Source organism: Mustela nigripes, chromosome 3 (assembly GCF_022355385.1).
Source record: "Mustela nigripes isolate SB6536 chromosome 3, MUSNIG.SB6536, whole genome shotgun sequence".
Lineage (NCBI taxonomy): Eukaryota > Metazoa > Chordata > Mammalia > Carnivora > Mustelidae > Mustela > Mustela nigripes.
Window position 1 is genome coordinate 123,170,809 of NC_081559.1, and position 14,787 is coordinate 123,185,595.

The window sequence follows — 14,787 nt, forward strand, 5'->3', positions numbered from 1 at the left end:
TCCTTCCTTTGTGCTTCCATAATACCCAAAGATAGCAGTTCTCAGGCTGGATCTTGCCCCACTGGGTGTTACATGAAAAGACCTAGAGGCATTTCTTCATTATCACAATGATAATGGGGTGAGGATGGGAGTGCTACTGGCATCTAGTGAGGAGAGGCAACAGAGGGTGGTAAGCCCCATATGGCACACAGCACAGGCCTCCACAACATGTTAGTAACACCCGGAGTAAGAAATCTTCTGCAAGCACACCACTGTGGTTAGTGCATCACCATATAAACGCTGATTTAATTATTCCGTTCCCCTGCTGGACTGCAAGTTCCTAGAGTAATGGTATTCACTTTTGTTAATAATGTTAACACCCAGCATTCCCAGAGCACTTACTATATACCCCTCCCTCTTCCAAACAATGAACATGTATAATCTCATGTAATCCTCAGAGACAACTGTGAGTGGTTATGATTCAGGGTCATGAGACTGAGTCCTGTGTCAGGCTCCATCCATGTTGGGCATGGAGCCTGCTTAGGATTTTCTCTCTCCCTCTACCCCTCCCACAGCCCCTCCCACCGTTTATTGCACACGCTCGCTCTCTCTCTTTTTTATTTTCTAAAAAAAAAAAAATAAACAAATATTCTCTTCCATGTTCTGCAGACTAACAGAGTAAGCTGTGGACTCCCTGAGGTCACACAGCACACACGTGGTGGAGCTAAGAACAATCTGACTTCATAACCCACACTCTTAAAAACTACTCTACTTTCCTGCCAGGATATTTCATTTTTTTTTTTTTTTAAGATTTTTTATTTATTTGAGAGAGAGACAGTGAGAGAGAACATGAGCGAGGAGAAGGTCAGAGGGAGAGGCAGACTCTCCTAAGAGACTCAAGCCTAAGGCAGTCGTCCAACCAACTGAGCCACCCAGGCGCCCCCTGCCAGGATATTTCTATCAAACAAGAACAACACTTTCCTTTCAAGGAGGTCAATTCTTTCTTCTGGACATCACTTATGAAACTTTTTCATTACCAGTACCAAGAGCCCCAACCTCTTAGCACTTGTGACATTTTAAAATGAGTGGTTCTTTGTTGTGGGGAGCCGTCCTGTGCATGGTAAGAAGTAGCATCCCTGTCCTCTACTCACTGCAAGCCCATGGCCCCACCATCTCCCAGGACCTGTCTATCATGACAATAACTTAACATCCTGAGACACTGCCAAATGTCCCTTGGGGAAAAAAGCACCACTGATCGAAACATATCTGTAGAATGAATGAATTCATTTTTAATACAATAGTTGAAAGTAAAAATCTGTTCAAAGATTAAGAAAAAAAAGAATAATTTACCTTCTCAGCTAATTCTTCTGCTGTTATCTTTGGATCATAGGGAATAGGATCACCTAAATAGGTACGTAATTTCACTGGAAAACCGCCATACATTGGAGCAAATGGATAACGGAATTTTTCATAAAGCCACCTAAATAGCCCTGTTTTAAAGTAAGCAAAATTATTTTAATTGGTTAAATATTCTGAGCAACTGTAAATTTTCAAATTAATAATTAATAATGTGGGACTTAGAAGAAGGTAGCCAACAGTATCACCTCCCAGTAATTAATACAATATGTATATATTTTAAAGATGAGCTTTTCATCAATTCTAACAAATGTAGCATATTAATGTAAGATGTTAATAATAGGAGAAACCAGAAGGTGGTGAGAAGCTTTATGGGTACTCTCTGTACTTCCACTCAATTATTCTGTGAACCTAAAAATGCCTCCCAAAATAAGGTTTATTTTTTAAAAAGTGAACTTTTAAAAATATGAGAATTTTAAAAGGCAAACCAATTACTATTATTACAAAACTGAGGGTAAAGATTGCAACCAAAAGCTAGAAGCTAAAAAGTCTAGAGACCCACAAATATAGGCTTCTATGAATATAAAAGAAAAGAAAAGAAAAGTCATAAGTTAAATTCACATAAACATGGAACTAAAATGCACAATAAATAGGTAAAAAAAAATTATTGTAAATTAAGAAAAATGCAAAAAGTAGCAAAGAATTACTAATGCTAATGACCAAGTATGAAACCTAGCAAAATCAAAGGTGGCAATAATGTAAAATAAACTGCGGGATTAAGTAAAAAAGAAAGTCAAAAAGCAGTCACAAGTAATTTTTAAACTACTTTATAACTAAAGAAACAAAATTGGGAATAATTCTGTTATGCAACTTAAATTCTGAAGAAATAACCTGAGAGAAAATTAGAAGAACAATTCTACAGCAAGAGCTAAACATCACATCAATCCGCCTTTCCAGCTTAAATTTGGGGGAAAAAAAGGGGGGGGAATGTTAAAAAACGTAATAGAATATCAACAACATACCAACATTACACATAAAAGAAACAATAAAAGTTTAAAGTTTTTTAAGAGGAGATTTGTATGTGGATAGGAATAATATAGTTATGGGGATATACTTTTATAACCAACCACAGGGTATAAAAACAAACTGAAAATTTCAAAATAAAAAAAAAACAACAGAGATACTGCAAAGAAAAAGCACTTCTAATTGTTATCATTCCAGTAACTATACTCAAAGCTTATTTTGTTACCCACAAATTAAAGTTAGACAAAAAGAACTTTACAATATAAATGTATCATGGTTCAAAATATTATAAAAAGCAAAAAATAAGAAGTAACACAAATGAACCAAAGCAGATGATATATCCCTTAGGTCATTAATCTTAATTCAATATCATACTGTCATCCATTTTTAAAGCTGTAACTTCTTCAGCGGTGAGTTAGGAAGATAGTCTGGGTAATGGGTACATTTGTTCGAAACCTCAACAGCATGCTCAACCAAGGAAATTAGATAATTCTGTAATTTTAAGAAGCCCACAAAACAAATAAGCTTCAGTATGTATACAAGACTCTTAACAAAAATATAACATCTAAGAACTGCCACTACTTAGAATCAGTTATCATTTAGACTGTAAATAATAAAACATCTAATAATATATCCATTATCTAAATAATTCAAAAGAATTTCTTATGCGGTTCAAAAGCCCAAGTTTCGAAGATTATATTCTAAATATTACATTATAATTAGAAAAACCGTATGAATTAGAACTTACTTGTTCCTCCAAGTGATCTAAATCCTTCTCGAATATTTTGTGTAAACATAGGAATAATGGGCTGAAGAGAGAATTTGAATTAAAAAAGTAAATATATTGATCCATTCAATATCTCCATTGAGTCAATAATGCAAACTTTTGAGGGCTTGTTCAAGATTATGAAAATAAGGTATTTTTAAAATAAATGTATACTTTTATCACCAGTGTGATTTATTATACTAAATTTAACTAGATCATTTGTAAAAACAAAAATTGGAAACACTACCCTCTAGTGGCAATATATAATATTTCACTTACAAACTTTCCTATCCTTTCCACATAAACTCTTGAAATTCAAAATAAAGATTACAGTAATCATTAATTTCATTAAATAAAATTAATGTGGTAAATTAATTTGATTTTAGTGGTCCACTGAATAGTATGCTCACTGGAGAAAAAGTTACAAGGCAGATATTCCTTCTTGGGAAATTTATAAAAATTCAAATGACAGGTTTTGGAAAGATGCTGTCATGCAACCACCAAAACACTATTTTTTTCATGAGATTATTAAATCTAAAAATGTTGAATATCAATGAAAAGTATAAGACTCACTGCAAAAAATAAAGGGCAATTAATATATATATAAACAATTCTTTTTATCATTAATATTAAAGGATTTCTGCTCATAAGTTCATGGTTTTTATTATTCCATGAACATCTGTGATTAAGTATTATTTTTTAAATGGAGACCTTAATCAAATGTCCTAAAACAATGAAGTTGCAAAGGATCATATAAGGAGATAGAAGGACAGTGAAACTGAAGTAGATAAAAAATTGAATAAGAACACTTTAAAATGCTCACAAAATACACTGAATTAAATGGCATTTTAGAATTTAAAAAACTGAGAATCACTTTACTTACATTCTACCATCAGTATTTGCCTAATACAGAGTTAGTTACTTGTCCTGGTGAGCAGGGTTTGAGATATTTAAATAAGCTGACATTTAAAAAGCCATTCTTATTCAGTTGTGGAAAACATTAAATATGGTGGACTAAAGGAAAGGGACTCAGGTATAGCTTTCTCCATTAAACTTATTAACTCACATAGAACTACTGGTCATTTATTTAGTGTATTTCTTCCCTCACCAGAAGGACACACTGTTTTGTTTACAGCTATATCCCCAGCACCTGAAATAGTGCCTGGAACAGACTGTGCTAAAACAAAGTGTGATGGATGAATTAATTAACGAAGGAATGAAGATACAGGACAGAGAGACATCGCACATAATGAAGTAGTTTGTATTCTCTGAATACAAAATGTTGGAAATAGGCAGCAATCTTAAAACAGTTTGGAAAAAAAAAGTCAGGTAAAGAAAGGCACTCTGACGGAAGAATTTAAAAGTCTCATGGTGTTAATTCACAAAACTAAAATGTAAAACAAAGTATACTGACTCTTTTGTACAAAATTCAGATTATGATCTAGGAAACCAGCACTAGTTTTGTGAAATAGTGACTGCTGACATTCTAACTTTTTTATAAGAGTTATAAAATGTCTTTAGAGTTGAGAATATAAAATGCCCAAGAAGAAACAGAAATCTTATGGCTTATATATACATCCTTTGTCTTCTCTGACCAATACTGCTGGGTTTGTGTCTACTGACTAGCATGAATCCCTAGATTCATACTGAAGCATGCACTTTATGAAAACTCTTCAGGGTACATACCACCCTTTAAATAGCTTACTCTCCAGAAGCTCGATATATCTAGAACCTATTAAGAAGGAAAATGCTTACCCTAGCAGACTCAGTATTCCAGGCTCTAGTCTGGCCATATAGTTTCTATATTTGCATTCAAGCTAACAGCCTTAAAGTTATAAGCATTACTTTATAACAACTTGATACTGTAGTACAATTATTCGTTCCTTTTCTTATATACCTAATGCATGCATACAAGGTATTGGCATAAGTAACCTGGAATTAAATTGTTTGCATGCATACATGTGTCTCCTTATATATGTGAGTATACAGGTATGAAAGAGAAAGAGAATGTGTATTTTGTTAAAACTATTCTTGGGGCTTTAGTTTAAAATGGTCTCAGAGTCTAAACTTTGCCCCTAAAAATAAGTGAGCACCACTGGACAAGTTATTTACCACGTTTATTCTTCAGGTTCTTCATATATAAAGTGGGAATAATAAGAATTATACTATCTCAAAGTTATTTTTTAGATTGATATAATACATATAAACAATTTTATTAAGACAAATGTTATTTTATTTTACAACACTTGTTTTTCCAAACTGAGTAAATGGGCTAATATTTTTCCAACTTATTTAGATATGAAGTTACCTAAAAATTCTCAGGAATTTCATAAGTAAGAGTGACTTAAATTATATTAAAAAGCCTGTAACTTTCAGAAAAACTTAAACATATTTTTTACCAATATTGTGTGAACTTGCGTTGAAAAATCTAGATTTTTTCACTTTAATTTGTTACCATGTTACAATTTAAATGTAGTTATTCCTCCAACAGTCTTAAATTTTTACTTTATGATAATTTTGTGTTTATGTTAGTTTATGATAATTTTGTGAGGACCATGAAGGGGTTTTCCAGATCGGACACTTGTACCATTTACGACTATCTCTATATGGTTAAAAATGCTCCCTCATGGATCTGGAAGGTGCCTCTAACCTCAGGTCAGCAGACTCACTGTGAAATGCAGTCAGGGATGGCAACAGCCGCGGTTGCCTGCGGTCCTGAACTGTGTGCTCTGCTCTGCTTCTGCCTTGCTGTATGACCCGATCCCTCCATCCCTTCATCTCTCTGTGCCTGAGTTTCCTCATCTGTAACATCGGAATAATTATATATGTCACCTACTTAATGCACAGGAGGACCGACATAAAGCCTTTTAAAAGCACTACAAAAGGTTGGGGTGGTACAATAGTTATCAAATGTACAATGCTGCCTGTAAATCAACAATGGTAAAGATTTCTGACTTTAAACTTACAAAAGTTGTTTATAAAATGTTCTCAAGTTTCATACAAAAACTTTAAATTATCTAGATTATCTTAATTATCTAGAAACTCTATCAAAGATTGAAAAGAATAGTTCCTTTCTCTCTATAATTTCTTTCTTTCCAGCCTTCTTCCAAGCAATGTTCCTTAAATCTGTGAAGTTAAGGATGAGAAATTAGAATCTCACGATCAATTTATGTAATTCCAAACCTACTTCTGTGATTTTTCACCTTAAAACTTTAGGAGAAATAATCCTTTCAAATATAAACCTGAAAATTAAACTATCTTTGATTAGGGTTTTAGCTTTTATCACAGTTTTAACAGACAATTACTTTCATTACCCTTAATTTTTGTACAATAGTGCATATATCCTTTGGTACTTTCTCATATATTCTAAAATTTTTATAACCAGTGCTTAAGACTCTAAGAAATAAAATGTGCTATGAGTTAATTGTCTGTATCACTAATACTATTAATGTAAGTTAAATTCCAAATGTCCCTTTCTAGTAGTGTTTAATATTGTGTTAAAAAAATCAATTCAATTTAATTCAAATAGCCTACTAAGTGCTAGTCACTGTACTAAGGACTCAAAATATAAAAAGATGATCTTGTCCTTAGGGAGCTTATAATTTACTGTAGGACAATAATGTTTAAATTTTTACGTTGTCTATAATTAAACACTTGGACAAGTACATTAACTCTTACTCTGGGATCACGTTACTAAAGCACTACAGCAATTACTTTTAGTAGTTACATGTACATGTGTACAGAAGAGAAAAAAGTTCAACACATTTTATTTTAACTCTGCAGTTGTAAAAAAAAAAAAAGTTAAAATTCCATTTTTTTTTTCCAAAAAGAAAATTTCCATTTTTTCCCAAATACTGGTCTTGGGTTAGAATGAGTCATCCATAAACTCTTCCTTTTTAATCCTATATTTGTAAGATGAACAGGTAAGCTAAAGGTGCATAACGGTCTCTATATAGCAGTAAAGGGTACACAAAAAACTGAAACATGAAAGTATTGGCAACAGTCTCTAACTAATTGGCCTGGAAAAAGAACACCATCCTGTCAAAGGTACTACCATTTCTTTTTCCAACAGACAATCTAAAATGAAAACAGAAAACAAAGAAGAAATATTCCATAAGTAATAAATAAATGCTTCATAGGATAAATTATAATATGGAGACCAAAAAGTTGAGAATTACTTTCCAATGCAAAGAAAAGGACAAAATAGCATTCGTATTCTCCAGTCTACCAAGTAGAACAGTCACCGTGGATCCCTGAGGAACACTTAATCTTATTGACTAATTTTTTTATAAAATCTTTTTAAAAGATCTTAAATTACACTAATAACTATTTCTTATCTTTATTCATACTATCAGATAGCTGATCACATTTGCTGAAAAAAAATAACAGGAGTTACGCATTCAAGTCCCATTATTATACAGATTGGTCACATAAAAGAACTGCAATGAAACCAACCAACAACCATCACTGAAATATGCCAACTCAGTCATACCAAAAGCTTAAAACTGAAAATACTTTTGAAAAAGATGTAATTGAAGGAATACAAAAAATTTTACAGATATATATAAAAGCAGCTAGATTTTGAAATGTAAAATAAAACTTGGATGGATATTTTCCAAATTTTCAGATTAATTTTTTTAAGATGGCATCCCAAGCGCAAGGAAAATTTCTCTATCATTAACCTTACAAAGAGTTATGTACACTGATCTTTCAGTAGTGCAATTAAAGTATCTAAATTCTTATATATTCTGGCCCACTACATAAGCATTGATTTTAAATTCAACCTAGCTTTACTTTAATAATTAGTTTTATATAACTTACCACTTTTGCATCAATTGCAACCTGAGCGAAGCCTTTACGATTACCCCAAATGATGTTGTAGGTTTCATCACTAATTAGGGCTTCTCGAACTCCACCTGGTGAAATAGCTAACAAGTGACCACTCCTCAGAATTTCAACACATTTTTCTCTTGGTCCATGTAGAGCACAAAATACATCAAGTAATAAACTAAACCCTGTAAAAAACATTAGCATGAAGATTTATCTTAAGTACTTCTTGTCCAATTCTTCAAGACAAAAATCTTTACAACCTACATAAATTATCTATACTTCAATCAGTAAACTCCTTTTTTTACTTTTTTTTAAGTCAACAAGAACTCTTAAGGTTTGGATAAGATTAATGTTGCTGGTAAAGTAATAGCTAAGCCTTATCGATCACCTCCTACTGATAATTTCCTCAGTGATCACCTACTACTCAGGTTACAGTGCATATTCAAACTCTGAATTAAAACTCACAAAATCCTTGGAAAACAGGGATTCTGATCCCCATTTTACAGGCAAAGAAGTTGGTTCAGAGGGTAAGTATCTTGCTCAAAGTCACACACCTAGCAAATGGCAGGGCAGAGATTCCAGGCCAGGTATGTCTAGTCCAAAGCTCCTTCCACTGCATCTCAGAGCCAAACACTGTCTATAGTATTTATTACAGCAATCAGAAATGATATCCCATCAGCAATCACAAATCTAATCTTCCTTCAACCCTATAAGAAAAAGAATCACTCAAGAGAATGTAAATCTGACTATACTTAGCCCTACCAAAATTGGCAAGCCATAACACATCTATTGAAATTAAAAGTCAGATGATGTTAATCCCATAATTAATTTGTTAAATCAATAATAACAGCAAAATCATTAAGAGTTTTTAATGAAGTGAGTATTTAATTCAGTTACAGCTAATTCCAAGTCTTAATATTATACAGTTTTTCAAAGCACAACTATTTATGGATGAAAGAAATAATCCTATCAGTAATTAACTATTTTAACCAAATATTAAACTGCAACTTCTGAGGACTGATGTTAGTATAATACATTACTTTTGAGAATGGGAAATATGAGTAGTGAAATTGTACAGACTAACCAAACTTCTCACAGGTTTAAGGATCTGAAGCAAGATTATAAAAATTATTAAGATTCAAATAATATTCACCACATATTATATTAAAAGCTCACTGACTTAACTGGATACATTTTCATAATAGGTTTCATAAATTACGAGTTCATAAAGGAGAAATCTCTTTAAAAAACCAAATGTTAAATAAAAATATTCACATTGTATTATGTTAAAAAAAAAGAAAAAATGGAAGCAACCTGTAAGAGAAAACTAGTCAATAAACATTTTAGTCATACATTAAAACTATTCTTTATAAAGCAAGGTAAAATGTTAATGCTAATATTATATATTTTTTAAAAAAACACAAAAGAGTTTACATAACATGTAAAAATATACAAATTAAAAATAATGTATAATAAAAAAAATGTAACTGGTTATGTTAGTGTAGTAAGATTATAATGATGTTTTCCTTTTCTCTAGTTTGCAAATTTATTATAAAGTGATCATATTGCTTTCTAAAGAGAAATCTTTTTTAGCCAATTTAGTTTAATCAGACACAAGGATACCCAAAACATTAACCATGTCTATGAAAAGCACTGAATAGATTGTTATTTAATTCACTGTTTGGTATTTGTCTCTCTGGTTGATGGGTGGGTGGCTTTGGCTTTTATTATTTTAAAGGACATGCTATCAGCTTTGTTGTAGAATGGCTTTTAAAAACTGTCTGAAACCACTTGGTTAACTAATCTTTTTTAAAAGGTATAAAGCATTTATGAACAGATTAAGGAGAATATAGTCCTTAATTTTAAGAGTTATAAGTCTAGCAGGCAAGTCAAGTATGATAAAGACATACAGATTCTTTAGGATAGGATTTCTGAAGCAATATTATTATATGATGACAAAATATATCCTGGTTGATTTTTTTAAATAATTTTGATTTGCTATAATACAGACAGTAATCAAACTTTAATTACTTTGAAGTTAAACTCCAAAAATCAGTATCTCATTGAGAAATTCATCATATGAAAAATCAACTACCCTCTATACAATATAAATTAATTACATGGCAAAAGTTACAATTTATTTTTTTAAATTGGAAGTTTAACATTTAACTTAGAAAAATAATGACTAAATACCTATTAATAAAGAAAAAAGTTAGATAACATTTTTGACCATAATGTTTTTATATTTAGATACATTACCTAAAGAGCACTATTAGATATTAGAGCTAAGTGTGTTACCCTAAAAAGGCAAAAAGCTTTTCCAAATGGTACTAGAGAGCTCAAAGATACAAAATTTAATATAATTTGATCATGTTAATTAAACATTCTTATATCACTATCTACAGTCAAAGTTTACCTGGGATTTTAAAGACAAAGTGATCAGCTACTACACGGCAAGTTCTGCCTTTGTGGATAAAAATTTTAGCCATGAAGTAGTAAAAATCTATAGGAATAGCTCCATGATAAAAAATGATAAGTGCTGGTCCTTCTTCTGGTATTTTTTCCATCCCATGAACTTCATAACCTGTTGGAAAGACAAAATACAATGCTTAAAATATATTTATTAGTTTATTTACACTAAAGGATGTTTATTAACCCAGAAACTCAGTCTTTTCTTATAATGTACTATACTTTTTTCTTATACTGTATTATAAGTACTTATACTGTATGTAAGTATTATACTATACTACAAGTCTTTTCTTATACTGTACTACAAATGAACTTAAAGTGCATAAGCCTTCCTCCTTCTCCTTCCCTTCTTGCACGAATCAGTCCTACAGCCATTAGATGTGCCAGAGTGAAGTCTGGGGTGGGATGGCCTGGAGTACATGCTGGAGCCCAATCAGGGTGAGGAGGGCATCCACATGAGGCGGCCCAGAGTGGGGAGTCAAAACCCAAGCAGAGTTTTGAGTGCACCCCCACAGGAGAGTCTAGAACAGGGTGCTGGGGCCTAAATGGGAAAGGGAGGGGATCCAACGGTGGGACTAAGCACAGGATTAGAAGATAGCATCCAGACACTTCAGTGGCCTAGTATGGGGTAAGATGGTATCTGCAAGTGGCAGTGATAAGAGGTTGGTTTCATATGGGGGGTTGGTCAAATGAGTGTACACATTAAGAATGTGAGCCTGGTTCCTCACTACTGGAGAAGGTAGCTACAAAAACAGAAAAGGAGAAAAATAGAATAAACTCAAACCATAAGAGAACCTCGCTCATACCCTAAAAGTAAGAAAAAGCAGTATGTCAGAAAGCTGAGGTCGCTCTCTCAAACAGATGAACTGACAGCTCCAATGGGTGATAAGCTCCTCTAATGAGAAACAAACCAAGGATGGGAAGAAGACATAGGTACCCTAAAAATCGGCAAAAAGAAAATAACTGAAATGTTAACAAATTCAAAGACCAAGTGAGGAGACCATAGTGTAGAATCCCTGGGAATCCCAGATACAAACAAGAGTCCACACTCACCAACATTCCTCCATGGGACTCAGTGGGTGCTTACAAGAAAAAGCAGGGGCATGGCAGGGAAGAGACCCAAAAGAGCCCTTTGCAAATGGTATAGAGAACAAAATCCTACTTGCTTCTCAGAAGCTTCTCTTGGAAAAGCAAAACCTGACACTGGGAGAGGTGCAGGAAACTCTTCCATACCTTCTAAGAAAACAGCATCTGTAAAAAGCAACTGATGCTGGAAAGGACAGAACTCATTCCCCCCTCCTCTCACCCTTGCCTCACCCTACTATCCCACTCTCAGGCAGAAGTCCACTTCTGGGTAGAAGGGTAGAAGTCAAAGCATCTGCCTCCGGGAGACAGAGAGTAGGTCCAGGTTCTGAAATGACATCAGAGATCTGCTACTATTCAGAGGAAGAGCAAGAAACTTTGTGCCAACCCCAGACTCCCAGCTACACAAGGGAGAGTTCGCCTTCCTTGGGGAAGCAGCAAAGGGACATTGAGAAAGCCTCACACCTGAGCCTCAGGCATACAGGGCCTGCGCACAATTCTGGCTAAACCAAGAAAATTGAAGAGTTGCCCCGGTCATCCCCATCCCACCACAAGCCTCACATGGAATTACAAGCAAAGGCAAAGAAAGGCCCCCGTCTGTGGTACAGGCATACTGGGTTAAGGAGAGAGGAGGAAGATGGAGAAAAACCCTCTGGCACTGTTATATACAAAACATCATTTAAAGTGTTATATACAAATAAAACATCATTTAAAGTGTTATATAAAAGTGTTATATACTAATGTTGCAAACTTTTGTTTTACTCCCAAACATATAAATTATACTTTAGAAATTACCCCCATTTTATTCATCAAAAACAAAAATGATTTTATAAAATCTAACTACCACATGCAGGGAAAAAACTGTGATGACAAATTTGAATTACAGATCAAGAAAACATCACTCCTATACTAGAAGTGAACTTAAAGACTAGTGCCACCTCTTACCTCTCCTTCCTGCCACATTGTTAACCCTGTTCCAAGTCACTGTAAGGAGAACAAAAGTTTCACCAAGGGAAGCAAATGACAGGATGAAAGACTGGTGGAGATGGGGGTGGGGATGATCTATGGAGGCTTCCTTCTAATAAGAACCAGTTTACGTTGGCTTCCTATCCATACTTTTTTTTTCCCTCTTCTGCCAGCTAATGAGATTAACCTGCCTACTGCCCTTTACACTGCTATACCAACACATTTTTTATGGCAATCCATAAAAAATTGCTATTGGTGTTTGTGGGGAATATCAAAGATTTACGTAAACTCCACCAATGCTTCAGAGGAAAACACCCTGCATATTTTATCACTAGAGTTTGAACTTATACTCTGAGGAGGAGATGAAATGTGATCATGGTTCTAGTCATAAGATCTATTTTTCCTTCCCATCTTACTGCTGCCAGGTGCCATACAGACCTCAGCCTCAGCAGGTCCCAGCAAAAAGAAAAAAGCAAACTGAAGAAATCAAAGTACCCTGAGACAAATGAAAATGGAAATACATTGGAAATGGAAATATACTGAAATAAACTTGTGGAACACAGCAAAAGTTTTAAAAGGGAAGTTTACAGTGATAAATGCCTATCTCAAGAAAAATTTCAAATAAACAACCTAACTACACCTCGAGAAACTATAAAAAGAACAAAGTTAGTAGAAGGAAGGAAATAACAAAGATTAGAGGGGAAATGAGTGAAATAAAGGCTAAAATGTCAACACAAAATATCAATGAAACCAAGTGGTTTCAGTTGACTAAGTGGTGGTTCAGTTGACTAAGCTTTTGCCTTTGATTCAAGTCATGTTCCAGAGTTCCAGGATTGAGCCCCACATCGGGATTCCTGTTCAGCGGGGAGTATGCTTTTCCTTCTGATCATGTTTACTCTCTCTCACTCTCTATCTCCCTTTCAAATAATAAATAAAATCTTAAAAAAAAAAAAAAAGCAGACATGACTCTTTTCAAAGATAAGGAAACTGACAAACCTTTAGCTAGATTCACAAGAAGAAGAGAGTACTTGAAAAATTAACTCAAAGAGGGGACCTTACAACTGATACCACAGAAGCACAAAGAATACGAAACTACCATGAAAAATATATGCCAAGAAACTGGACAACCTACAAGAAATGGATAAATTCAAACCTCTAAGACTGAATCATGAAGAAACAGAAAATCTGAACAGACCAACTACTAGTAAGGAGATTGAATTAGTAATCAAAAACCTCCCAACAAACAAAACTCCAGGACTAGATGGCTTCACCAGTGAATTCTACCAAACATTCGAAGAGGAATTAATACCAATTCTCAAACTCTTCCAAACAAGAGAAGAGGAGAGTACTCTTCCAAACTCCTTTTACATTACCCTGATACCAAAACCAGACAAGGTCATTACAAGAAAAGAAAATTACAGGCTAATATCCCTGATGAACATAGATGTAAAAATCCTCAACAAAGTATTAGCAAACCAAACTCAGCAATGCATTAAAAAATCATATACCATGATCAAATGGAACTTATAAGAATGTAAAAATGGTTCAACATTTGCAAATCAATTAATGCAATACACCACATAAACAAAATGAAAAGTAAAAATTATATGATCATCTCAACAGATGCAAAAAAAGCATCTGATAGAGTTCAATATCCATTTATGATAAAAACTCTCAACAAAGTGAGTATAGAGACAATATATGTTAACATAATAAAGGCCATATATGAGAAGCCCATAGCTAACATCATACTAAATGGTGGAAAAATCTAAAGTTTTCCTCTATGATCAGAAATAAGACAAGGATGCACACTCTCACCACTTTTATTCAACCTAATACTTAAAGTCCTAGCCAGAGCAGTTGGGCAAGAAAAAGAAATAAAAGGCAACCAAATTGGAGAGGAAGGAATAAAACTGTCAGTATTTAAAGACGACATGAGGAGGAGGAGTCAAGATGGCGGAGAAGTAGCAGGCTGAGACTGCTTCAGCTAGCCGGAGATCAGCTAGATAGCTTATCTAAAGATTGCAAACACCTGAAAATCCATCGGCAGATGGAAGAGAAGAAGAACAGCAATTCTGGAAACAGAAAAACAACCACTTTCTGAAAGGTAGGACCGGCGGAGAAGTGAATCCAAAGCAACGGGAAGATAGACCCCTGGGGGAGGGGCCGGCTCCCGGCAAGCGGCGGAGCAACGGCGCACAAAATCAGGACTTTTAAAAGTCTGTTCCGCTGAGGGACATGGCTCCAGAGGCTAAACCGGGGTGAAGCCCACGCGGGGTCAGCGTGGCCTCAGGTCCTGCAGGGTCACAGAAGGA

General features: G+C 34.3%; 1 protein-coding gene across 3 annotated transcripts in view; it reads right to left on the bottom strand.

Annotated features, from left to right (window-relative positions):
• Nucleotides 1-14,787, bottom strand: part of TMEM68 (transmembrane protein 68) — a 49,730-nt gene that overhangs the window by 11,530 nt on the left and 23,413 nt on the right. For 2 of the 3 annotated variants that reach the window (XM_059394592.1, XM_059394593.1), the window contains exons 4-7: nt 10,371-10,538; nt 7,946-8,139; nt 3,107-3,167; nt 1,330-1,469 (exon numbers count right to left, since the gene is read on the bottom strand). In XM_059394592.1, coding sequence (XP_059250575.1) covers nt 1,330-1,469; nt 3,107-3,167; nt 7,946-8,139; nt 10,371-10,538 — 563 coding nt within the window. Of the gene's footprint in view, nt 1-1,329; nt 1,470-3,106; nt 3,168-5,793; nt 5,927-7,945; nt 8,140-10,370; nt 10,539-14,787 lie in introns of those variants that run through there. The other variant, XM_059394594.1, reaches the window with a different exon arrangement.